The sequence below is a fragment of the Scomber scombrus genome, chromosome 20 (assembly GCF_963691925.1).
Source record: "Scomber scombrus chromosome 20, fScoSco1.1, whole genome shotgun sequence".
In the NCBI taxonomy this organism is placed as follows: domain Eukaryota; kingdom Metazoa; phylum Chordata; class Actinopteri; order Scombriformes; family Scombridae; genus Scomber; species Scomber scombrus.
In genome coordinates, this window is record NC_084989.1 from 329,544 (window position 1) to 356,284 (window position 26,741).

At 40.6% G+C, this 26,741-nt stretch overlaps 1 protein-coding gene across 1 annotated transcript in view; it reads left to right on the top strand.

Moving 5' to 3' along the window:
• Positions 1-26,741, top strand: part of rsu1 (Ras suppressor protein 1) — a 77,943-nt gene that overhangs the window by 25,225 nt on the left and 25,977 nt on the right. Inside the window, exons 5-8 of the mRNA XM_062441470.1 lie at positions 3,097-3,215; positions 6,343-6,425; positions 14,489-14,603; positions 16,972-17,104. Coding sequence (XP_062297454.1) covers positions 3,097-3,215; positions 6,343-6,425; positions 14,489-14,603; positions 16,972-17,104 — 450 coding nt within the window. The remainder of the gene's footprint in view (positions 1-3,096; positions 3,216-6,342; positions 6,426-14,488; positions 14,604-16,971; positions 17,105-26,741) is intronic.

Sequence of the window (26,741 nt, forward strand, 5' to 3'; positions counted from 1 at the left end):
TCGCTTGAATCGCTTCTATCGCGCCGCTTGATCATAAATGTCCATTTTTGGATCATCGCTTCATTCACTTCATTCGCGTTTGTCGCTCGAAAAAAAAGGGAAAACGTTTGCCCGCTCATTTCTCTAGTTTATCACTTATTACCAAGTAGTTTTCAAGTGTGCCACAAAATTATAGGAATACAATGTTTTGTCATTTTGCCGTGGATTACGTTAGCTGGTAACGTTTTCTAAGTACGTTTCCATTCAACATCATTTAGTTTTCCTACAATAAACTCGGCCACGCGCGGTAAGATTAATTTAACAACCTTCTTGTCTTTATTATGTTTCTGTGAATATTCTGAGATGAGAAGAGATTTACAAGAGCAGTAATATTGGTGACAGGAAGGCTGATGAGGTTACATTTAACAAGTGATTTGAGATCGTTAACAACAAATGATGTGTGTGTTTTCACTGGACGTGCTCATTTTAATGAATAGATTCATTTATAATTCCTGTATCCTGTTTTGTGCATCATAACCGCCTTTTGATCAGCTGTCATTGTTGAGAGGAATAAAGAAAAAAACTGGACGACAGGGGTAATCCCGAGTGACATCATGCGTTGCCATAAGGAAAGCCCTCCGGCCCGCTGCCCCCTCCCACTCACACACCTTTTTTTTTACATTTTGCTTTGAGACTGGGTTGCTTAGGCAGACCCTGATATTTTAGTATTATCTGAATCTTGGGTAAAGAAGACTATCAATGAGTCGAAATGTATCAATCAGTCAATCAATCAATCAATCAATCAATCAATCAATCAATCAATCAATCAATCAGTCGGGCCTTAGAAGGGCAGCCATCTGCCTTGACAGGTTGAGGTTGATGGAGAGAGTTTGAAAGAGAGAGAGAGTGAGAGGGAGGGAGGAAAAAGGGAAAGAGGAGAGGGAGAGCGAGGCACAGTAACAACAATATATCATATCTGTGAAGGGTTTTAATTTGTATACGATAGACAGATTTAGAAGAGGAGGAGGAGTGGTGATCAAAATCTTAGTTTTCAGTCACAGTACGACATGCAGCTACCATTCCAAAATGCTTTGACGTTTTAGCTTTAAAAACAACATAGGGTCTAATCATTTAAATACTGTAGAGGGTGTCCAAATCCAAAAGATAACACAAAATCAACCCTAACAAATTAAATGCTCTCCAACAGAGACCTGGATGTCAGTGATCGCTTACAGCTTGTGTAAGAAACACAACTGCAAAGAGCACCATCACATGTAGCTACTAAAAGAAATGTTAAAGCTTTTAATGAAGAACCCTTTTTATAGTGATATTCACAGCAACTCCTATTATCTCAGACGTCAAACTAGCTCTTGACCACTTCAGAAAATCCTTCCTCTCCATTGCCGGTAAACATGCACTGTTGAAAAATTAAGAATAAAAAACAGGCTAAGCCCTGGTTCTTTCCTGACTTACCTGCTCTTTTTAAGAATAGGAATGAAGACTGGTCACTGGCCAGACATAGGGGGGATCAGTCTGGATTCTTGCCTTTTAGTGAGGGCATGCCATAGGTATCCATCAATCTGTACACAGACAATACTGTTTTATACTTTATCGCTGATTCTGTTCAATTAGCCATTGAGAAACTGCAATTTACTTTCATGCAATGTAACATTCCTTCTTTAGTCTCAGACTGAGTTAATGCAGATGAAACAAGATTCGTTTTTTTCAAGATCCATGAACTCACACCACAGTAATCTGCGTATTTCTACTATCAACAGCTCAGTTATCAAAAGGAATAATAAAACCTTGGCATTTTGCTCAACTTCAAATTCACATTCATTCATCATATCAAGAAACTTGTTGACAAATTCAAACAAAAATTACTTTTGCATTACACCTAAGTAACGCCAGCGATGTTGTGTAAAAATATTATATAAACAAATAAAATACGAGTTTTGACCATCATAACACCACATTGTACAAATGATAACTGCCTTGAAATAATATATAGATAACCTGTTTCTAGATGGCGTTTCCATCCTGACATAACACCGGTCCAGATAGCTCACCAAAGTATTCCTGTCTAATGCCCCCCCCCCCGCCGTCCGTTCACTATTATCATTACTTTGCTGAGTTTGTTTCTGAAAGATGGAGATTAACAAGCAACGCACAAACTTTGGCTGCTTGGTTGTGGTCTGCATACACTGCGGGTCCATGATTGTTTCTCTATCAGCTTTGTGTTAGCATGACAGGTCTGGCAGGCAGTTGTACCGCAAGCATGCATGAAACGCACCTTTTGATTTTTTTTTTGCCCAATTTTTACATAATATTTGAAGAACTAATGTAACGCAAGTAACGTAATACTTGTTTGTTTAGTAACTGTAATGTGATTACTGACTATAGACACTGTAACATGCTAAGTTACTGCGTTACAGGTTAATGTAATGTGATAACAGTAACGCGTTACACCCAGCACTCAATAGGATACATAAAAACTCACAAAAACAAACATACGTAACTTGATATCTGATATCTGTCTTGGATTTGGGTGTAGCACCGCTGCTATGCAGTGCTTTGGGGAAACAAAACACCAAGAGTCACATGGAGCCATATAGTAGCTTATACACAGTATTCAATTTTTAAAAAATCCAAGAGCAGTCTCAGATATTGTGTGTGTGTGTGTGTGTGTGTGTGTGTGTGTGTGTGTGTGTGTGTGTGTGTGTGTGTGTGTGTGTGTGTGTGTGTGTGTGTGTGTGTGTGTGTGTGTGTGTGTGTGTGTGTGTGTGTGTGTGTGTGTGTGTGTGTGATGTTTTTGATTATTTGTGTGTGCATCTTGCAGTGGTACCTACCTTTACTGACTCACACCTCTGGAATCATACACTGATTCCACTATCCCTTACAAACTTCCTAATATACTATCATGTTGTTATGGCGACCACAGTACAAACTAGTTTATTTAAATGAATGATCAGTTGAGACAAACATACCCAATGATCTGTTGGGTTTCACTATTAGGATATCATTTCAATTAATTGGTCACCAAACTGAAAGGAATTTGATTTAAGAAAATGTAACTCTCTAATTTATGTTTTTTCATGTGTGTGATTATGTGCACAGCATGAACCGTCTGAGCACCTTGCCCAGAGGATTTGGTTCATTGCCAGCTCTCGAAGTATTGGACCTCACCTACAACAATCTCAACCACAGCTCCCTTCCTGGAAACTTCTTTTACCTCAGTAAGTGCATTCACTTTCTCACACACACACACACACACACACACACACACACACACACACACACACACACACACACACACACACACACACACACACACACACACACACACACACACACACACACACAAAAGCACCCCAGAAACCACATACTTGCAGTAGTGCAACCATTGATGCCAACTTGGTAAATATGTTACTAGATTTAGCAACTTTTCAGACTACACCGGCAACTTTCTTTTAGCATGCATTTTCCATCCAAATGACACAAAATAATTTTCTCTGTCATACAATCAGTCACAATATGAAGTAATTTGAGATGACTGATACAGGAAGCGGCAAAATGTTGCCCCACCATACCTCACCTGGCTGAGGAGAGTGTGTGCAACCACCACCAGCCTGCTGTGTGTAATAAGTAAATGACTAAGTATAGTTATTGCTAAGAAGCTTTTTCTCGTTGTTCCCTTCAGTTGGATGATTAAGCTTCACTGTACAGAGTTTGACACGAGAAGGTTGTTTTCACATTCATCTGCAGAAAGTGGAAAATTTCTCTGAGCTCATAGAAAATCTGGTTTTAAGAGATGGCCTCACACGCATAATCTGTGCCATCACAAGAAGTTTGGAGCCAATCCTGGTCTAATATTCAATTTACCCAAGTTTGATGATGCTGTATACAAGCTGCTGGCAGCCCCCTTCCCCCGCACAGCGCGTGCTCTCACTCAGTCAAATAGGTTTCCTCTCTTACTGTGGGGAAGAGCCTTCACGTGCATGAAGCGTGCACGGCAGGTTCCTCTGTAGGGAGGGGCTTTCAAGGCACGACTGCAGCGCAGCAGAGAAGAAGAAAGAGGGACCTGGAAGCTCTAGTCGTTCAAAGTTTCTGGCTAAGTCTCTTAACTACAGACTGCAGCTTTAACAGTGGTACATAGTCCGAGTTCATCTCTTGACACGCTATGGCCGGATCTTGACAAGTTTATGTTTCTGTTGTTTTTGTTAGCTTTGGGAAATACCTGAATGTGTTCGTGTTCGTGTTTGACGTTACTTGTCATTTTTTGCCAGGCTGTTACTGTTTGGAGCACGTCTTTCTTATTTTGCTCCTGTGGTTTGAACCAAGTTATTGAGGTCATTTACAATTTGTCCTCCAAATGTGCCTTAAATGAAGCATACATGCAAACACAGGTGTACTTCCCCCACAATAGCATATACACACCACCTGTTTTTTGTGATTATGTGAGTTTATTTTTTGTTGGTTTTTGTTGCCATGGTTTTGTAGCAGGAAAAGCAGAGAGAGAAAGGTTTAATAAACTATTGAACTGAACCTTTTTATTCATCAGTAGATAGCAATGACTTGGAATGAAGTTGGTTTGATGTTTAAAAAAAAAATAGCTTTGATGTAGCTACTTTTTACATGTTTTTGCAGCTTAGCTTGCTACATTTCTGGTGGGTAGCTTCAATGTAGTGAAGCTTCATTTAATGTACAGTAATTGGTCACTACATTTTCCAAGTAGCTTGCCCAACACTGGCTACCACACAGGGTGCCAACCTGCTCATCAGGAGGAAACTAACCATTCATACACATTAACATACTGCTGGCACAGCAACGGGAGTGTCTTGCCCAAGGCCACATCGACATTCCCAGACTGGAGGTGCTGGGTATCGAACCGCCAATCTTCCAATTGGTGGACGACTGCTATACCTCCTGAGCCACAGCCGTGCAAATATGTCAGTGTTAATGTGATGGCTCCTCAGTCCATGACTGATCTGAACACACGCATATCAGTTTTTCTACACTGTTACCAAGACACTTATTATACGCCTCGCCTTTTGCCTAAAACAAATCAGCTGCATGTAAAACCACAGCATAATGGTACTATGAGGGGAGATTTCTTCTTCTCTCGATGAGCAGACTTAATGAACTTAATTAACAGTGTGATGTTCGGCACATTTGCCTGGGTCTCCAACACAATTGACCACATAACTCTGGCATCTTGTAAGGGTGTACAGGGTGCAAAGAGCAGTATTGCCTCAGCGAACTGCGGTACTCTGATGTTATTTCCTTGACAGTGCCGGTTTGGTAGCTTGGCGATTCACTGTGCACCACAGTGGGAGGAGGGGCACAGTAAAGTGTGTAGCAATGCGAATCCAGTGCACTGCTGGATTACATGGGGTTACATAAAGGGTTACATGGTAAGAATTATTTTCCATCAAGTCCTTTCTTTGGAGTTCCTTAGACGTGTATCATGACAGGGAGCAAAAAAGAGAAAGAGGTGGGGTGAGATGCTGATGCCCCTCAACTACCTGCTGAGTTAAGATATTTTCAAGCTTGCTGCTAGCTAACTTTAGCTACCAAGCTATTTTAGCTTATCTCCTCAGCCTCTTTTACAGCCTCTACTCATGTCCAGTAAAAATCCTGTCATGTGCAACCCCACCATGATTATCTGTCCATCATAAATCAACTACAGTATGCGCCTTATTGACAGGATTTTTACATACCTGTAATTAGACAGTTGTGAGATGTGGACATTGGACAAGGTTTTAAAAAGATTTTAAGTCCTGTAGTGTAAACTTGGCTTAACTCAACCAGCATGCTCTCAGCCACCTTGTTGAGTGCCCTCCACTCCACCAAGATGTTTCCTGTTTTAAACTCTATCTTAATTATGATGTTTTGGAAAAACTCCTCTGCCCACTAGTCAGAGGGGGACAAATAAGCACCAAAGTCAGTGGAAACAGAGGTGACAATAAGGGTGGTGGAAGCAGGAAGAAGAGGAACTAGGCCTCGGCTACATTAGTCATGTACAGTGTAATATTGATTTCACATTAAAAGATGAATAGGACTTTATAGTAGAAGCAGCTTTTTGACCACATATTATTTAAGTCATCTCCTTTGTGTAAAATACTCACACACACAGAATGGGTTGACACCATTTTTTCACTGTTGTTACCAAAGCTGTCTCAATGTCACTGTTATCTTGCTAGACAAGAATAAGTAAATCTTTGTTAAACTGCTCTGTGCGGATTGATTCTGTCCAGTATGTGAGGAAATCTTATTAATAAGGTTTGACTGGTGTTATTGTAGTGTTATATAGAACCTTCTCAGATGCACACATTTGGATTAACAGAGATGCTTATTTTTCAGCCACTCTTCGTGCTCTCTATCTCAGTGACAATGACTTCGAGGCCCTGCCTGCTGATATCGGGAAGCTGACCAAACTGCAAATAGTAAGTAAATGTCAATGCAATGGACACAATGAGCCAAGTCAGTTGGAAATCCAATTAGTTACATTTGCTACCAAGCTCAACAAATCAATAGCATAGCATGAAGACTGACATTCACAGTACTAACAGATTAGTCCCTGCTTCAACATTATAGACTCTTTAGTCTTTTTTGGCACTTATACAGCCAACTCATCTTCACATTATGATACTTAAACTCAGCAACACACTCCACTCCACTCCACAACAAAATGTCTATGAATAAAAATGAATTGAGGTCCGGGATATATTGTTACATCGCAGTGTCCAAGGACGTGTACGTACAGTGGGGTCCAATAGTCAGAGACCACTTTCGTGTTCAAATGAATGGGAAAGTTCTACTTACCATAAGCTTGACAGTTTCTGACTTACTGGGCCAACAAAATTATAGTAACGGTTTAAATAAAATACAGTTACCTACAGTACCTCATCTTAGCAAGAAAGTTTGCTCATTATATCTGGAATATATTGATGGGTGACAAATTAAAGGAAAAACCAAAATAAATCAGTGGAGAAATATTACAAATGCAGATGCTTCCACACAGGTGCACTGCATGGTACAGTTAAGCAATTAACATCCAATGATGCTCAATGGCAGTTGATTCTAAAGATGGCAAGAGGAAAAAATATGTGACTGTGAAAGAGGGTTCATTGTTGGGGTACGGATGGTAGGAGCTTCAGTTACAAAGACTGCTCAATTGGCTCATGTTTCAGTAGGAACAATAACTAAAGTGACATCTGCATTTAGATCTATGGGAAAGACATCAGTAAAAACAGTCGGAAATTGTGGTGGACAGTTGATGACTGTGTGCTTGTGTATTAGTGTGATATGTAGACGTCCGGATGACAGATTCCAGTCCCGGACCTACTAGCTTCAATGTTGATTATCAATGTGCTTCTCTCTCTCTCCTATTCTGCCTCTCTCTCCTCTCTACCCCAACCGGTCGAGGCAGATGTTCTCCCACTTTGAGCCTGGTTCTGGTTCTGAGGTTTCTTCCTGTTAAAAGGGAGTTTTTTCTTGCCATTGTCACTAAGTGCTGCTCATGTGGGAATGTTGGGTCTCTTTAAAATTAAAACCTGAAGAGTTTGGTTTAGAACCTGCTCTATGTTATATGTTATATGATATATATATATATATATATATATATATATATATATATATATATATATATATATATATATATATATATATATATATATATATATAAAAGGAAAAACAAACAAATTTCCAATTGTTGGTGCTTGATCTTTTGAATAAGTGACAGCCGTACTACTCATACACGGGTACCTGGTTGGAGTACTTTTTTTTCTGCAAAGGTTTAAGTGTATGTTGATGTTTGCCAAGAGGGATTCCACCAGGGGTTATGGATCCAATGAAAAGATATCACATTGAGCCCCACTACCACAGGCCACACCAACCCTGTGCAAATGCTGTAACCACAACTCCAGAACCTAAAGATCAGATTCAGATTCTCTTATTTGTCATTTTTATGCTCCACATAAAAACAACATTTTGTTTCACACATCCACCAATAAGTAGTTTCGTGCAAATTTTAAACTTTAAAAAAATATAAGCTAATAAATAAGAGCACCAATAAATAAACTAAGATAATGCTAAAATAGAATAAAATAAATGGTTTTAATAAAATATTAAAATATTTTTAGAGGAAAAGTCTCTTATGTACAGTTCACATTCTCTGGTTAAGCAGTTTGATTGCTGTAGGAAAGAAGCTGTTTAATAGCAGAGTAGTCCTTGACAGGCGCGGCGCCAGGATTTCAATTTTGGATGGGCCAGAGTAATTTAGGATGGGCCACTATTTAATAGGAAAAAGAATACTTACTAACATACATAGAGTTGGAAATTATCCCTGACTGACTTGTTTGTGTCTATATTGCCTTGTTCTCTAGACGAGCTTTGACAGCGCGGTGTGCCGCTCTCTCTCCCGTTAAAAGTTAATCTCGCTCACCCAGCGGACCTCTCTCTTTCTCTCACTCCCACTGTCTCTCTCCTGTTCCTGTGTTAAACCAAATCAAAAATGCGTAGACCACTTATTTTTAACTCGCATACATATTTATTTTTAATAAATTAGCCCAATGAAATATCTCGACATTTTTGTTAACATTAGGCCTAAAACACCAGAACATAAAAACAACAGACAAACGGCTGCAAGAAAGGAAGAAGTGCTTACAATATTTCATTACGGTTGTAAACAAGTAGGCTTATCATCAGTGTTTCTCAGGCTTTTTTTTAACTCACAGATATACTTCTTTTAATAAAGTGGCCTAATAAAATATCTCTATATTTTGCCATCGTTAACATTAGAAACAACAGAAACAAAAGGCTGCAATGAATGCAAAAAACAACAACACAAGTCCTTACAATATTCCATTAATGTTGTAAACAAGTAGGCTTACTTCTCGCCTCACATCTTTCTCTGTCCCTCTCTATAGGAGCAGTGTACGGGGTTTGCTTTTGAATATATCAATAATTTCATTATAGTCCAAAGTGACTGTAAGATCCCTTTCAAATGTTAACAGACAGAGTGAGTTCAGGCGAGTGGTGAGCATCGAGCTCCTATTGGCAGTTTTTATTCTCTTGACACTGGAGAAGACATGTTCAACTGTACATGACGTCATAGGTAGCGTGATCAGTGCTTTTAAGAAGCCATGAATATGAGGGAAGACTTCCTCACTACATATGTCCATCACATCTAAAAGAGTTTTAAAAGTTTCTCCTCTTGCTCTCTTCCTTGTGGCGTGCTGGAGAAACACTGAAACCTCTGACTCTGTCACGCTTACATTGAACAACTTCCCTGCATCATTGAGATTTTTTGTCATGTCTGACAAGCTGCCCTCACAAGAAGTTGCCAATAGAGTTCCTGCTGTTTTCATGAGTCCGTATGAGTCGTCATGGAACCTGGCGCTGAGTTCATTCAGCTGGCAGTCTATTATTTGGTTTAATATCGCTCGCAAGTCATTGTCGCTCCTCACTCTTGTAGATTTTCCCAGTGACACAGTAACTGTACTTTCCCGAAATCTTATCTCTAAATATTATCTCCCATGATTTTATTCGTCATTGCCAGCATCTTCAAGAATTCACTGTTACAGTGGTCGCTGCCGCGGATGTCTGTCAGTGACTGTTTAAGGTTTTCAATCAAATCCACCGTGTCTGTAACTGATACATTGATGGACTGAAGGCCTTTGGTTGCAAAGTCTGATTTGCTGAATAGTTCTTTAAAGAGTACAAGGAGAAATATGAATTTCTTGGTTCGCATCTGTTGTACTATTGTAATAATGACTGCGCATCAATTTGACTCTGTCCTCCATCTTCTGCATATTCCGATAGTACTTCAATAATTACGTCATAAAGGGTGAACACTTTAGTCACTGCTGTTGATCTCGAACTCCACCTTGTGTCACATCCTCACTCCAATTCCAGTGGTCTCCGATCAGGGTGCATCTCTTTTTGTGCGTCGAGGAAGCGCACGTGCCGTTGACTGCCACACATGAAAGTGTGCAGAGAGTTCAGGATATCAAAAAAAGTTGATGCATCAGCTGATGTCCGTGCGACAGATGCCAGCACTAGATTCAGTCTATGAGAGTGACAGTGCACATAGATTGCATTTTGAAAGGTGCTCCTGAGGATGGCTTGAACACCCCCCTTATGTCCAGCCATAACAGACGCGCCATCAAATCCGAATCCCACACAGAGATTTGGGTCCAACTCCAAAGGTGCCACAACTTCCATTATTTTTTTGGTAATGGCTTCAGCTGTCATTTCTTCTGTATCCACAAGGCCGATTGCTCATTCCCTCACAGATCCCATGTACACATATCTTAAACAGACAGCCACGAGCTCTTTTTTAGATATGTCCTTACATTCATTGGCTAGTATTGCATTGAAAATTCCTTCTGATCCATGCAGTTCCTTTTTCATGCATCGCAACAGCAGAGTGGATGCAGCATTTAGCAAGTCATTTTGAATGTCATGGCTGAGCATTTTTGCATTGTTCGGAATAGCATCCAGTCGCCTTTGTATATCTGGATTGTGTCTGCAAACGAGTTTAAACAACTCAAGGAAGTTACCGGCATTTTTCACCTCATCTTTATGTTTACGGAATCCGCGTTGAGGTATCTCTTGCTTTGCACATGTAAGCACAATGTCAAGTATTACTTTTATGTGCTCCCGATTTCTTTCTTTTACCTCACTTTGTCGGCCATCTGTGTTGATGAGCTGATGGACGATTGTGCCATGATCAGACTTGTTACATTCTCTGTAATTATTATATTTCTCCACAACTATCTGGTGAGCTCTGCTGCTCTCATGTTTATAACAAGCTGTGTTCATATGCTTCCAATCCTTATATCCATTTGTCCTCCCCGCCTCTCTCTCCAAAATGCCGACACATTTTACAAAAGACGGTATCCTTGACAACATTGTATTCTAAAAATGTGTACTTCTCGTACCAGTGTGATGAGAAACTCCTGTCCTTGTGCCCAAAAACTGTGATGGGGTACTTCTTCAGTTTCGGCTGTGCAGCCGGTTCATCTATTGCGGACAGGTCCACTGGAGCCAATGAACCAGCTGAGCTTGACTGGCTGGCTGCTCCTTCTTGCCCCCCAACAGGACCCTCTTCCCTCGCTGAGCCTGAGCCCACATTAGCTTGCCTAGCTGGTGCAGGTGCTGACAAATGTGATGTCGCCAAATGTGATGTCGCCGGTCCGGCCGCATCTGGTGACTCCGTTCTAAGTCTCTTGACATAGTTAGAGAGCAATGTCTGTCGAGCCATACTGTACTTATCTGTACGCTAACAACGGATGAGCCGCCTCAACCATTTCCATTTACGCGTCTTCTGCCTGTAGGCTTGGCTAAAATGCCAAACGTAAACTGTACAGAGAGGACGTAAAAAGGCTTGCTGTGATTGATCCAGCGCCAGTAATGACAGACGACAAGAAGAGATACAAGAATCACACAACAGCCGTTTATTGTAAACAGGAAGTAGAGGCACGGTAACTGTGACAACCACAAACAATACTGGCGCAGATTTCACACATGTTAGTAACCTAATAAATATTATCTTTCTTTTTTATTTATATATAGGGTTATATATAGGGTTATATAGGTATGTCAGTGAAATGACTGGACTATGTTTTCCCATATACTCTTTTAGCCTCTCTAATTCCTCTTTTTAGGTTGTTCCTTGCTATGCTTCAGTGTCGTACGATCTGAATGTGGCTAACCTCCCCAGTTAGCCAAGGTTTATTGGTGAGACACAGCTTTACAGATTTTAGAACAGTCACATCATCAATACATTTATTTACAAATCCCAACACAGTCTCTGTATATTCCTCTGGGTATATACAGTCCTCAGATGTTGCTGTACATTGTTTGTGTAAATAGCCAGGCCTCCTCCTCAGAGCTTACCCGATGTTGACGTCACTCACAATGGCCGGTTTGCTTGGGCCCTTAGCCTGGCGTTGACGCCTTCTCGCATCCCCCGCTTACGTGTCCTGCCGCAGCGTAGACAGTGGTACTTCCTCGCTCTAGGCGATTCCAGGGTCACCTCTGTGCAGCCTGTGCATCACATGCACTAACATGAACGCGCGGCCGGCCCGGCTTCCAAAACAAAGGCTCCAGAACAACACACACAGAGGGCGTGTAACGTAACTCTCTACTCCAGATGTCAATACACCATTATCTGTTAACATAGCAAAAATAAAATTCCTGAAAGCTAATAAAGCTGTATTTCGCATATAGCCCCTTTAAATAACTCTACTTTTGCAGACTTGCACATCTGCTTTAGTCCAATATACTCACTGTACAATATTTACTGATAGTGAGCTGCGAAAATATAACATTATGCACATCATATATGCCATCAACCTTTCAGGGACTGCAGATGAAAATTCGGCACAATTTTCACATAATAAACCCAAATGCTCATGTTTATTAAAATGCATTGTCCCTTCTTAAAATAAAATAATACCATTTTTAAATGAAATAAACAAACATGCATGCAACATTGTAATGTGCGAAAGGCAATTAACATAAATGAGTATCATCGTCTGTAAAATTATATAACAAACAAAAGAAGCAGATTTTTAGAATAAATGTACATACCACCTAGAGAATAAGTTGATGTAAAAGTGGAAATGGATGTTAAATGAAAAGGCCTGATGGTGGCACTGGAGTAAAAATCGAGTGTTCACCATATCAATCATGTTTGTTCCACTTGGGTTTCTTGAATGTGCACAACATATTTTTTGTTTACTTTGAGATGCATAACTTTGAGACACTATTGTCAAATACGGATAAATGATGGACCACCTGCAATTATGTCAAATAATATGTCATTCATCACAAAGCTGCTCAGCTCCTCTCAGTTTGTAGTAGGGCTGGTTCATTGGTGTTGTGATGGGGAGACAAGGCTGCTGACCGTGATGCTGCATCTGTTGGGCTTGGCACCAGGCAGGGCACAGAAAACTGATTCAGTATGAGTAGCTTGCTAAAAGTTTGATTGCATACATTAAATATTAGCTAGAATAGGAGCAACATGTAAATATTCAGAATTTACTGTGAAGATATGACGCAACTAATGTTAGGGGAGCAAAAGTAGCCGCTTTCACTATGGACTAAGCTAACAGGTTAATAGATATTTAATCTCTCTCTCTCTCTCTCTCTCTCTCTCTCTCTCTCTCTCTCTCTCTCTCTCTCTCTCTTGCATGCTGTCGACCATTGTTGCCACCGACTGTCCTTTAGGAAGCAGAGACATGTTGCCCCACTGGCACTCCTCACTCACAATTCTCTGCCAGCAAGTATCATTAACGCCTGGTTGGGGGCAAGACCTATACAACTGAACAACCGCTAGAAGTTGTCAGAAATCTTAAATCTTTAATAGAAACGTTAATCTTTTCACAACAGTATTAGTGACATCAAGGTAAGCTATTAGGAGACTTGACCCCAAGGTTGAGAAACAAAACCGTTTTAGTTGCACCGAACATTTAACGAAGAAAGTGGATTGCCAGTGAGCAGAGTACATGAATGAAAAATCGACCAGATAATAAATTGTATATGTTTGGTGCTCTACATGATGATGTAGATGCAGCAGAGTGGGGCAGGTTGGTGGATTGGTGGCCGGCCCTAGGATTTTGGTGGCCCTAAACAAGATTTTATATATGGCCCCAAAACACTTCCAGCACAAGCACCAAATCACACACACGGCTCATAACTGGATGAAGGTGAACACATACACACAAACTAGAGATAGGCAAATCAAGAAACAGCAAATCTCTTAAAACATCTATTAACAATATATTAAAATATGAGCAGTTAAGAAAAAAAAAAAAGTATCCAAAATGATAAATATTAATGTCAACATATTTATATGATAAAAGCAACACTCCTGCACATCACAAGGTCTATAAGTAAAGACAAATGAACCGCAGTAAAACCAAAACTATTTTTGATCAAATGAAAAGCAAGGAACAATCAATATCAGAGTGCAAAATATTCAAAAATATTAAAATTTGAGAGGCTAAGAAAGAAAGCAACTTGTACAAAACAAGGTTTATAAGTAAAGACAATAACAAATGAACATGTACACCAATACTTCACACACAATACGTCTACGTAACCATGGCAACACCCTGCACCCAGAGCCCTATAGACCTCTGGTTGCAACTGTTGTGGCTATAAAACGGTGGATAAATAGATTTGAGCATCATGCAACTTGTTTCACTGCCAGGGCTTCATTCATCCGTCATATCGTGATATTTGGACAGTCTAGAAGAGCCACACAATTACATTACTTTATCCCAGTTTAAGTTAGCAGACGATCAGATAGATCATGGTCATGTACTTGAGGAACAGCTAAAATTGTCTAAAAACACCTGGAACATTTTAGTCCAGACTAAATTTGCTGAAAGTTTTTGTCAAACAAATTCATGATGCAGTTGTTTCTATTTGATGTAAATGTAAAGTGTAAGTGTGCGTTAAATTTGTGTATCCCTCTGTTTTTTCTCCTGTCCAGTTGAGTCTGAGGGATAATGATCTGACCTCGTTGCCTAAGGAGATTGGGGAGTTGGCTCAACTCAAAGAGCTTCACATCCAGGGCAACAGACTGACTGTCCTGCCCCCTGAGCTTGGTACTACACACACACACACACACACACACACACACACACACACACACACACACACACACACACACACACACACACACACACACACACAAACACGTCTGTATAGATATCTTAATGAGGACCTAACCTTACTCTAACCTTAACCAACCCAACTAAAAGCCTAACCCTAACTGAACCTGAGCCCCAATTCTTGGTGGCAGCACGGTGGCTCAGTGATAAGCACTGTGGCCTCACAGCAAGAAGGTCTTGGGTTCGATAACCTGCTGGGGAAGGGCCTCTAAGTGTGGAGTTTGCATGTTCTCCCTGTACTTCAGCAAAGCTTGCTGAATTCCTGTCTTGATAGGTAACAGAAAAAGGAATGATGAATACGCTAAATTATAGGAAGCACTCATCTGGTCCTTCATGTTTATCAAATTTAGCGTCCATTTTTTGTTAGCCACAGCCTGTACTACAACTGGGGGGATAATGCTTTTAACACATTGAATTTAGCTTTTTAAATACCAGGTCTTTGGCATGAAAAACATTTAATCAATGATTTTATTGTCAAACACAACCTTGATTTTATGTTTTTAACAAGGTTTGATAACTGTGCAGTTATTCTTATCAAGTCAACCCCTTCTAATTGCATGGCCTCAGATCTACTACAAATTGTCAACATGTCCCTTTTCTCAGGTGTTTTTCTACAGGCCATGAAAACAAATATTTTTTTATCTTTTATTCTTATTTTGACTGCACCACAGCACTGAGACTGCTCTTGTTAAGGTCTTCAATTACATACATTTAAACTTATTAACATTATTAATGGATCTCAGTTCCCCAAGGCTCCATTCTAGGGCCTCTTCTGTTCAACATCTACATGCTCCCAGTAGCTCAGATTATTGAAAACAACTAAATATATTAACATAATTATGCAGAGGACACACACATTTACATATTTACATCATCAAAGGACTATGGCCCAATACCAGTACTGACTAAGTGCATTTAACAAATCAAAGCTCCACTCCAGTTCTCAGATCTTTACACTGACGTCCTATCTGTCAAAGAATAGACTTTAAAATACTATTGTTGATTTACTAAGAACTGAACGTTTTAGGGTAAAAATACATTATTTTTGTAGTATTAGAGCCACTGAAAAAAAAAAAATATAGAATTCTGAGAAATAAAATCAGAATTGTGAGATTAAAGTCAGAATTGGTGGTCCCTCTTTTTTTGTGTTTTGTGGACTTGGAGAAGGCATTCGACCGTGTCCCTCGGGGAGTCCTGTGGGGGGTTCTCCGGGAGTATGGGGTATCGGACCCCCTGATATGGGCTGTCCGTTCCCTGTACGACTGGTGTCAGAGCCTGGTCCACATTGCCGGCAGTAAGTCGGACTCGTTTCCAGTGGGGGTTGGACTCCGCCAGGGCTGCCCTTTGTCACTGATTCTGTTCATAATTTTTATGGACAGGATTTCTAGGTGCAGCCAGGGCGTTGAGGGGGTCCGGTTTGGTGACCTCAGGATTGGGTCACTGCTTTTTGCAGATGATGTGGTCCTGTTGGCTTCATCGGACCGTGACCTCCAACTCTCGCTGGATCGGTTCGCTGCCGAGTGTGAAGCGGCCGGGATGAGAATCAGCAACTCCAAATCCGAGTCCATGGTACTCAGCCGGAAAAGGGTGGAGTGCACTCTCCAGGTCGGGGATGAGATCCTGCCCCAAGTGGAGGAGTTTAAGTACCTCGGGATGGAGCGGGAGATCGACAGGCGGATGCCTCCCGGACGCCTCCCGGGTGAGGTGTTCAGGGCACGTCCCACCGGTAGGAGACCCCGGGGAAGACCCAGGACACGCTGGAGAGACTATGTCTCTCGGCTGGCCTGGGAACACCTCGGGATCCCCCGGGAAGAGCTGGACGAAGTGGCTGGGGAGAGGGAAGTCTGGGTTTCCCTGCTTAGGCTGCTGCCCCCGCGACCCGACCCCGGATAAGCAGAAAGAAGATGGATGGATGGAAGTCAGAATTCTGACTTTTTTCTCAGAATTCAAATTTTTTTTTCAGTGGCCCTAATACTCTTTCGTAATTTGCAACTGCTTGTTATTAAACCAAATATTAGGTTTACTATCTCACACTGCACTGTTACTTTTTATTGTCCTATTTTATCTGTCTTATTCTATTTTAGCTTAAGTTACCTTGTAGGTTCCTCACCATGAGCCATGACAAACACATTACACACTGACATTTGATACATTGTTCTTGAAAAAATATTGATTATAACTGCTTTAAAATTGTAATCATTAAGTAGAGTTTATGAAATAAATGTGCAATATCCAGCACTATTACAGATATTAACAGATGATGAGTGTAATCAGTTCAATCATTGTGTGTGTGTGCATGCAGGTAATCTGGATCTGACTGGTCCTAAGCAGGTGTTTAAAGCAGAGAACAATCCCTGGGTCACACCAATTGCAGACCAGTTCCAACTGGGTGTCTCCCATGTTTTCGAATATGTTCGCTCAGAGACCTACAAGTAGTAAGTTCTAACACTTATACACATATACGCACAGTGATATTTTTCCTGCAGTGTTTTGCATACAATACAAACACTCAACATGGGTTCTTAATGGTGCAATGCAAGTCATGACTTGATATGTGCTTGGTGACTCTCAATTGCATGTCGTTTCAGGTGTAAGGATTTGTAATGTTTGATATGATTCCAAATGTAGATACAGTGTGCATATATGTCTAAGCAGTCTTCTCAGGGAAAAAGAAAGTATTGGAGGTTCCGCTATGAGGCAAAAAGGCTGATATTAATTCTTTGTGCCGGGCAGAAAGAGATGCTGTAAATCCCCTGTGTAAATGCTTCACACTGCTGCTCTGAGGCATGCTCTGGAACTGATCCGTGCACTGTGTGAACGTGTGAATGTGAGACAAAGACACCATGTCTCAAATTCCATATTATGTTTGCATACTTGTTTGAGCATTATTAGTGAGTGAAACTCCATTCTATGTGCACGCTGCTGTTGAATCAATAGCATTTGATCACACAGAGTTACTAAAATAAGCATATAGCAGCACAAAGTAATGTTGACAGTGTACTGGGTGCACCTAGTGAAAATGTCATTTCACAATACCACGTTGCATCATCAACACCAGCATTAAAAAAAAAGTCCTCATAAACACAGATGCTAGCAGATAATACACTGCCTGGCCAAAAAAAAAGTCGGCACCAAAAAAAAGGTCACACACTCTAATATTTCGTTGGACCACCTTTAGCTTTGATTACGGCATGCATTCGCTGTGGCATTGTTTCGATAAGCTTCTGCAATGTCACAAGATTTATTTCTATCCAGTGTTGCATACATTTTTCACCAAGATCTTGTATTGATGATGGTAGAGTCGGACCACTGCGCAAAGCCTTCTCCAGCACATCCCAAAGATTCTCAATGGGGTTAAGTTCTGGACTCTGTGGTGGCCAATCCATCTTTGAAAATTATGTCTCATGTTCCCTGAACCACTCTTTCACTATTTGAGTCAGATGAATCCTGGCATTGTCATCTTGGAATATGCCCGTGCATTCCCATATTAAACATAGCCCCGAATTCTACTGTTGTTTTTCTATGATTTGATTTCACCAAACTTAAACGTTTGGTGTGTATGGTATGTTTAATAGTGAAAGTAAGAGCATTTCCACAAGCACAATGCGAAGGGAATTCAAGGGATGGGGACTGAACAGCTGTGTAGCCTTAAGAAAAATCAGAAAAAAGGCTTCAATTTGCTAGGGAGCATAAAGATTGGACTCTGTAGCAATGGAAGAAGGTCATGTGGTCTGATGAGTCCAGATTTACCCTGTTACAGAGTGATGGGCGCATCAGGGTAAGAAGAGAGGCATATGAAGTGATGCACCCATCATGACTAGTGCCTACTGTACAAGCCTGTGGGGGCAGTGCTATGATCTGGGGTTGCTGCAGTTGGTCAGGTCTAGGTTCAGCAACATTATGAGCCCAAAGAATGAGGTCAGCTGACTACCTGAATATACTGAATGACCATGTTATTCCATCAATAGATTTTTTCTTCCCTGATGGCACAAGCATATTTCAAGATGACAATGCCAGGATTTCATGGGCTCAAATAGTGAAAGAGTGTTTCAGGGAGCATGAGACATCATTTTCACACATGGATTGGCCACCACAGAGTCCAGACCATTGAGAATCTTTGGGATGTGCTGGAGAAGGCTTTGCGCAGTGGTCCGACTCTCCCATCATCAATACAAGATCTTGGTGAAAAATGCATGCAACACTGGACAGAAATAAATCTTGTGACATTGCAGAAGCTTATTGAAACAATGCCACAGCGAATGCATGCCGTAATCAAAGCTAAAGGTGGTCCAACGAAATATAAGAGTGTGTGACCTTTTTTTTTGGTGGTGACTTTTTTTTTGGCCAGGCAGTGTAGGTATATGTACAGTATGTAGTATTTACAACTTCAGTTTTATGTTTGTGAAATCAAACTACTTTTTCTACATTATGTAGAAGGGACTTGTGAAAAGTGTTGGGCTAAAGGAGAGGAATTCAAGAGGAAAGCATAAAGATGATTTTGATAATGTGTACTATTTGACATTTATGTCTACTAGAGACTAGTACTAGAGAAAAAGGTCAGTGGGGCACCAAAATCACTGTGTTCAGTACTTGTCTGCAGATATCATTCTCCAGACTGAAGTGTTTGACCGATGAGCCAGCACATATTGCTATCCGTATGTCCCAGGTGGTACTGGGAAAAAAACACTAACCTTTCCCTACTGTTGTTCTCATCATCCACAAGTTGCCTTAGAACAACTTAATTTTTTCAACTCCATTACATTTAGGTTGTATTTCTACCGTACCAGACAGGAACTTACACCAACAAAAGACTATACATTATATTTAGTAACAAGCTGATCAAATTGTCAGTCACCTGTGTCTGTCAGGCTGGGTGATGGAGGGCTCAGCTACTCTGCCATGGACTGCCATTCTAACTTGATCAATCACTGTCACCCTTACTGGGAATTCTCATCAGAAGTGAGAAGGGAAACATTCAGAATTTAGTCTGTTAAATCCACACTGACTCTGACCTGTGTTCAGCGTCTCTGTCCACAGAACCGAGAATCTGTCAGCATCAGCTCTTGACAAGCTGAGAGGACAGCGACCAACTAAACAGTTTTCACCAGGCTGACTGACAGCAGAAATCTACTGAACCAAAATAGTTTTCATGTATGCTCCAGGGGAAGAAATCGACAGTATTATTTACTGATTCACAGATTTTTATTTCCCTACCCATCGTAGTGAGCAAGGGGAATCTGCCTGTAGTGAAACTGCAAAACTCACAGACACACAGGGAAGCTTGATCAATCAATTTCAATACTGTTAATGAACTCAGGACATATAAACAACTCAATCAGTCAAGGCAGATGGCCCGCCCACTTAGAGCACGGTTCTGGTTGAGGTTTCTTCCTGTTAAAGGGGAGGTTTTCCTTGCTGCTGTCACCAAGTGCTGCTCATGGGAGAATGTTAAGTCTCTTCATTTTAGATTAAAGAGTAGACCTGCTCTAAAGCTGTAAAGAAATAGATTCAAGATTCAAGACAACTTTATTAATCCCTTGGAGGGCAATTCATTTGACAGCTCGCACCACAACATACTCGTACACATGAATAACAAGATAGAAAACACAGAAGTAAGAAGAAGAGTTGGCAGCTGTGTGCAAAAGTGCAAAAATAAATGTGCAAAGTCAGCAGGTCCTATAGTCCAATGAATAGTTCATTGAGAGGTAGCCTATACAAGTGTCAAATGATAAAATAAAATAAAAAAATGCACCACAGTATACAGCTGCACACCGCAATAACAAACCGATACAACTGGACCTCATAAAGATTTGTTCAGCAGTCGTACAGCAGAGGGGATAAAGGACTTGGAAAGTCGGTTACCCTTACAAGCGGGTTGGCATAGCGACGCCCTGAAAGCACTAATGAAAATTCACTTCTTAAGATATGCCCGGAAGAACTCAAAATGTTGTGTGACTTCCTCATGACCTGTAGTTCCCATAAGGAACTTTGGTCTCTCTGCTTAAGTCCAATGATCTTGGAGCAGGTTCTCACGATACTGTTGAGACTGTTTCTGTCCTTGAGTGACAGATTATTGAACTAACAGATAAAAGAGTAAGTTAAAAGGCTTTCAATAAATGACAGAGAATCACTGGACTGACAGAAAAGGAGTTCAACATCCGAAGGAGATGAATCCTCTGCTGTCCACGTTTGACCAACACTTCAGTATTTGCATCCCATTTAAGCTGGTTGTCAAAAACAGTGCCAAGATATTTGTAGGAACTGACAGTTTCAATCTTCTCTCCATCTATGACACTTTCAGTGAAGGCCTTCTTGTTGCGTCTAAAATCAATCAGCATTTCTTTATTTTTGGATGCATTTAACTCTAAAAAGTTGTCTTTGCACCAGTCTACAAATGCAGGGAGAACTGCACCATGGTTCTGTTGGTTACCCTGTAGGAGGGACAGCAACACAGTGTCATCCGAAAACTTAACCAGGAAGCTACTGTCACAAGTTGATCTACAGCTGTCAGTATATAAAATATAGAGGAGAGGTGATAATACACACCCTTGTGGTGAGCCTGTGTTAGTGACAACAATATCAGACAAATGACCATTCACAATGACCCTCTGCTGTCAATAGAACCAAGTTGATGTGAAAGTTTAAAATCAGAGATCAGTCTCACTTAAAAGGCAAGGTTGCATGTGGTTAAAAGCAGAGGAGAAATCTGCAAACAACAGTCTAGCATGGGCATTAGGTGTCTCCAAATGTTTGTACAAGGTGTTAAGAATGAAAATCTTAGCATCCTCGACAACCTTTCCGGCCTGGTAGGCAAATTGCAGAAGGTCAAGTTTACCCTCGATAGCAGTGAGAATCTCATTTTTAATAATTTTCTCCAGGATTTTCATTAACAATGAAGTGAGGGCAATTGGCCTAAAGTCATTAAGCTGACTAGGCTTACTATTATTTGGCAATGGCACAATATGAGACATTTTCCAAATATTTGGATATTGATAAGAGTCAACTATCATTTGAAAAATATGTTTGAAAACACCATCAAGCTGTACGGCGCAGTGATGCAATATACGGCCACATATGCCGTCAGGACCCGGAGCTTTTCTCATATCAGTGCCTTTCAGTAATTTAGCCACCTCGTCTTCTGAAATAATGATCTCATTGACAGGAGAAAGTGAGTGTTTGAGTTGACTTATCTTTTCTGAAAAATCATGCTGTTCAAAACGAGAATAAAAAGAGTTTAAAATATTGGGCAGATCCTGATCCTTAACCCCTTCCAGATTGACATGTTTCCCAGTACTAATATAATAAATAATACACTACTAGCATAAGAAAATGCTGGGGGCCAGCAATGCCGTGTGTCGGTGTGGATTGATAAATTGGATAAAATGGATGTCAAAAATGCTTCTAAAAACACTGATAGGCTGTTAGTCAGGGCTCATAAATGCAACAGAAGCTTTATTTATTTGTCATGCTTATCAATACAAACAAACACTGCGCACTACTCAAAACCTTTCTCTGTCCTTTGATGGGTTTTTTCCAAAGACCTTAAATGATATCAAACAAATTAGACTCCTTACGTACTAGATGATGCAGAAAAACAAAGCAAGAATAAACTGAAGTTGGTTAGGTTAAATCTCGCCTGGAAATTTGAAAATCTGTGCAGAACAGAACAGAAGGTAGTGTGAGAGAACATTAGCTATGCTGGCTAAACTACAACACAACTTTAGAATTACCATGAGGCTCATTGTTATCCTCTTTAGGGTAGTCTGTCAGCTGAACACATTGACCACACTGGTATCAGTCCTCCATTAATCCCAGTAACAAAGCGATGAAACCAACCCCCAAGTGTAGAGTTAATGTGGTGTTACAGATGTTAGTAAATGTAATATAATGAAAATACTGCAAAAATACATTGCAATGTTTATGGGGTGTTAAGTTACTGTTGAAGTGCTGAACCATAAGGGGCAGCCTTGCCTCAGTACTTGGGCATACTTACCTCCACGCGTGAGCTATTTTCAGCTTGTTCTCCCTCTTGTGATGACCATCGCATCACACTCGAGATACCCCCTCAGCCTGCGAGAGACTGTATGAACACTGTGATGAACACTGAGTGAGAAAGATGAGAGTGCATGTGATTAAGTGCAAATAGAAGACACACGCACACACGCACGCACACAGACAGCAGTCTGGCTGTAGACAGGTGTTAGTTTCATTCCAAAGAGATCCTCTCTGTGTCTTCACAGCTTCATTCACACCTGACTAAATGTCCTTCACCTTCCAACTCCTGTCAACACCCAAACACACACACATCTGTCTTCAGCTCCTGCTTCTATCTAATTTAGTGGATGAATCTTGACTGGAAAGTGAAAGTAGTAATCACACTGTGCTTTCCTATTTTAGTTGGCCGAGAAATTGACAGAGCTGATTTGTAACACCTTTGTGTTGGTGTGAGGTACATTAATTGTCAGAGTAAAATCAAAAGGTAATCTGTAGATGAACATTCATTAAAATGGGAATGGGTGGAGAAGTTGCATACTCCACTGCATGATGACCCTGAATGTCTTCTCCACTCTGTTCTGACCTGCAGCATTCAAAGCTCCTCTCGTAGTGAAGCCATCTGTCTTGCTTACAGGGATGTACATCAGTGTATTTGTATCTTACTGTAGCATTTATATTTTGCATGACTGCTGTTTACAGAAGCATTTAATGTTTGAGCTTTACTGTATGTTGAGGCATGGTGATGGTGGTTGGGACATACAACTACTTACCAGATTATCTTGATGTTTATTATCATTGTTTATGATCCTCATATGTTGATGGATGGACTGATATCCATGGGATATCACAAAATAACGTTCCAATAAAGGTGTATGAAGTTCTTGGCCAAATTCACCTTTCAGAGTCAGTGAGGGAAAATGTGACTATTCATCTTTTATGAACATTGAATATTTCACCATTTCAAATCTGAGCTATCCCTTTAATATACCCATAATATAATGAATGGACCTATGAAAAATAAAATGCCAGTTAAGTGTAACACCGTCTATGCTTGTTTTGATCTCCTCAACAAAGAGTCAGCTGACATGTCTGCCTCACATCCAGAGGACTGGCAAAATTGTAAAACGCTGTTTTCAAACAGCATGCATCCACACCAGCTGTTTCAGCTGGTTTCTGTGAATCCCACCTTCCACAATAAAACGCTAAAACAAGAATTCTCCTCCTACTGGGCAGCAGTAGCTGGTCAGCTACACAAAACTAGCAGAGAAAAAACCTTATGCTTTTTTCCGTTACCATGGATTCTTCCCAACATTAGTCTATTGTAGCAGATTCCAACGTTTTGAGCTGAGAAAGGTGGTAGACAGCTATGTTTTACTCTAAACAAACCGTCAAGATATTGAACCCCAAATTGCTCTTGATGGCTGCGCCAGCACCCTGCATGGTAGCTTGCAACTGTTTTTGTGTGTGTGTGAATGGATGAATGTGGCTTGTAGTCTAAATGCAACAGTAGTGTAAAACAGACGGACAGAGGGCCACAATGGAGAGAAAGAGATGCCTTTATGAATTTAGCTGCCTTAGTTCTCTTCTCTTGCTTTGTGTGTGGCAGAAGCCACAGACCGAGCAGCAAGTACACTATCGCCTCCATGTCTTCCGTTGTTTATGTGTTTGTGTCACATATAAAACGAAGTCACAGCAGTTTCACGCAGCCGTGCTATGACGACCCCGCCCACGTTGAGGAGGAACTATAGTAATGGAAAAGGTCGTTCCTGGTACCAAACCGAGTCGAGTCGAGCCGAGTAGTGCTAGAACTGTATAGTGGAAAAGCGCCATAAGTGATCTGTTATACATCTACCTTGAAAGTGTTGAGATTAACTCTGATAGTATTCATTTGTGGCTTCAAAAGTTAGCCAGCAATGAGAAATCTGCTGTAGCAGCTGTCTGTATGAATTTTCATGGTGTCCCTTGTATTTGGCATTCATACACAGGATCACCATTTTAGCACCATTTTTTGAACTCCAATCTGAGTGCTGCTCTATAATAAACATGGACAAACATATTGACTTTTAAAGCTAATTTCTTAGTGTACTGAAATTATCTGAAGCAGATGGCCACCTATACATAGGAAATCAATTTTAGAAAATTTGTAGGCTTTCTAAAATGGTCGCAGTCTTTCTGCAGTTTACATCATCCTCACAGTAAGATGCTAAAATATTATATATTTTGTCTCTCTTTCTTTTCATTTCATGTCATTTCAGCTTGACTAGGTCTGAATACTTCTGCTGGATGCAGTGTGCAGTCCCTCTCAGTTGCTGTCTAATTATATTCACGCATTAATGCCTAACAGAAACGGCTGCACCAGGGTCCTACAGTGAGAGGATCTCACAGTTAGAGGGCTGATATTGCAGTCTCTCTCTCACTTGCCATACTCCCTCCTTCTCCAATCCAGTTTCAAATCAAAACATATCAGCTATTAACGTATTAGTTTCACAATAACAGCTCAAAAATTGTGAGATAGTTATGTGTTTTTTTTTTGGCCTATTCTTTTCTATTGGCCTGCATCCACGTAACGCTCAAGTTCCTGTCTGTGAAAACAAATGACATGGCTGACATTTTTTAACTTCTCAGTGGAAAATGCAGTTGTTAAGATAGTTTCAGCAATAAAACGCATTTTGATAACAATTCTAGCAAAGAATGTGCATTATGTATTTATAATTTTGTTGAGTAAATATATATGATTTTTAGGTTTTTAGTTATATTGCAAAGTTTCAGGTCTAGCCAGAAAATTGTTTCAATACAACAATACCATTTTTACATTTACATTTTTTTCAAAAACACAAAAGTGTTCTTTATAACTCACCAATACGATAAGTTAAAGTTGCATTGTGGGACTTTCAGACATAAATGAACATCTATTACATTCAAGTTCTCACAATGCTGATTAAGAATATCACAACCAGAAAAATCTCTCTCTATATTATCGCTGTAAATTACAGTGTAGTGTTTCCCACAGAATGACAGATATTTTAATACCCACTCCGAACACAATGTTGTTTGCAATAGCAGAGTATCACTGGTTGTTGTTCTATTCGCTGACTCCACAGGATGTGCAGGAAAAGTAATGTATGACTTACAGTAACTTTGGTGAAAACATACATACATACAAACACAACAACAATAACAACCAGGTTCAGACAAAAAAAAGAATAAAGCTACCAGATGTACATATACAGGGTGCTAACTAAGGCTCTCAACAGGTCCCAACAGGTCATCAAGTGAGTGACCAGGCCAGGCTTTCTCCCTGCCCTGATCACATCCAAATAGGTGAGACATGGATCCCAGGTGGCCAAGAACCTTCCCACCGAATCAATCCTTGTAAACATGAGCTATTCCATCTGTATGACTGAGGTCACATCAGCTGGCCATTTCTGAAAGGCGGGGGAAGAAGTGGATTTCCAGTCCATCAGGATGAGTCGTTTGGCAACAGTCACTCAAAGACCGTCACGCCGCTGCAGGCAGGCCCGCTGTAGTCTGCAGGCAACCGAAGATGGCAAGCTCAGCCTCCGGTTGAAAAGTTCTTTTGTAGGCCTTAGAAAACCAGTCAAATATCTTACCCCAGAATTCAGTCAATAAAGGGCAGAACCAGCGCCCGTATTTTCAGGGCGAGGGGTTCTAGCGCAACAGCGAAAAGGGCAGGCGAAAGAGGGCAACCCTGCTGAACTGAGCGGTGTAAGGGAAATGGGGTCAACCTATCCCCATCAGTTAAGATGGAACACATTGGACTAGCGTATATCAATTTCACCCAGGATATGAATGAGTCACCAAAACCGAATCTGTTTAATGACTCTAACATATACAGCCACTCGACCTGATCAAAAGCCTTATGTGCATCAAGAGATACAATTGCTGCTCCACTGGCTTCTGCTTGGTTGGCATGCATAACATTGAGGAGACGTCTAACGTTGGAAAAGGAATATCTGCCATGAATGAAACCCGTGTGATCGGGATGAATAATAGATGACAAATGTTAATTCAATCGTCCAGCTAGCATATTGATTATTAATTTCCTGTTGAAGTTTT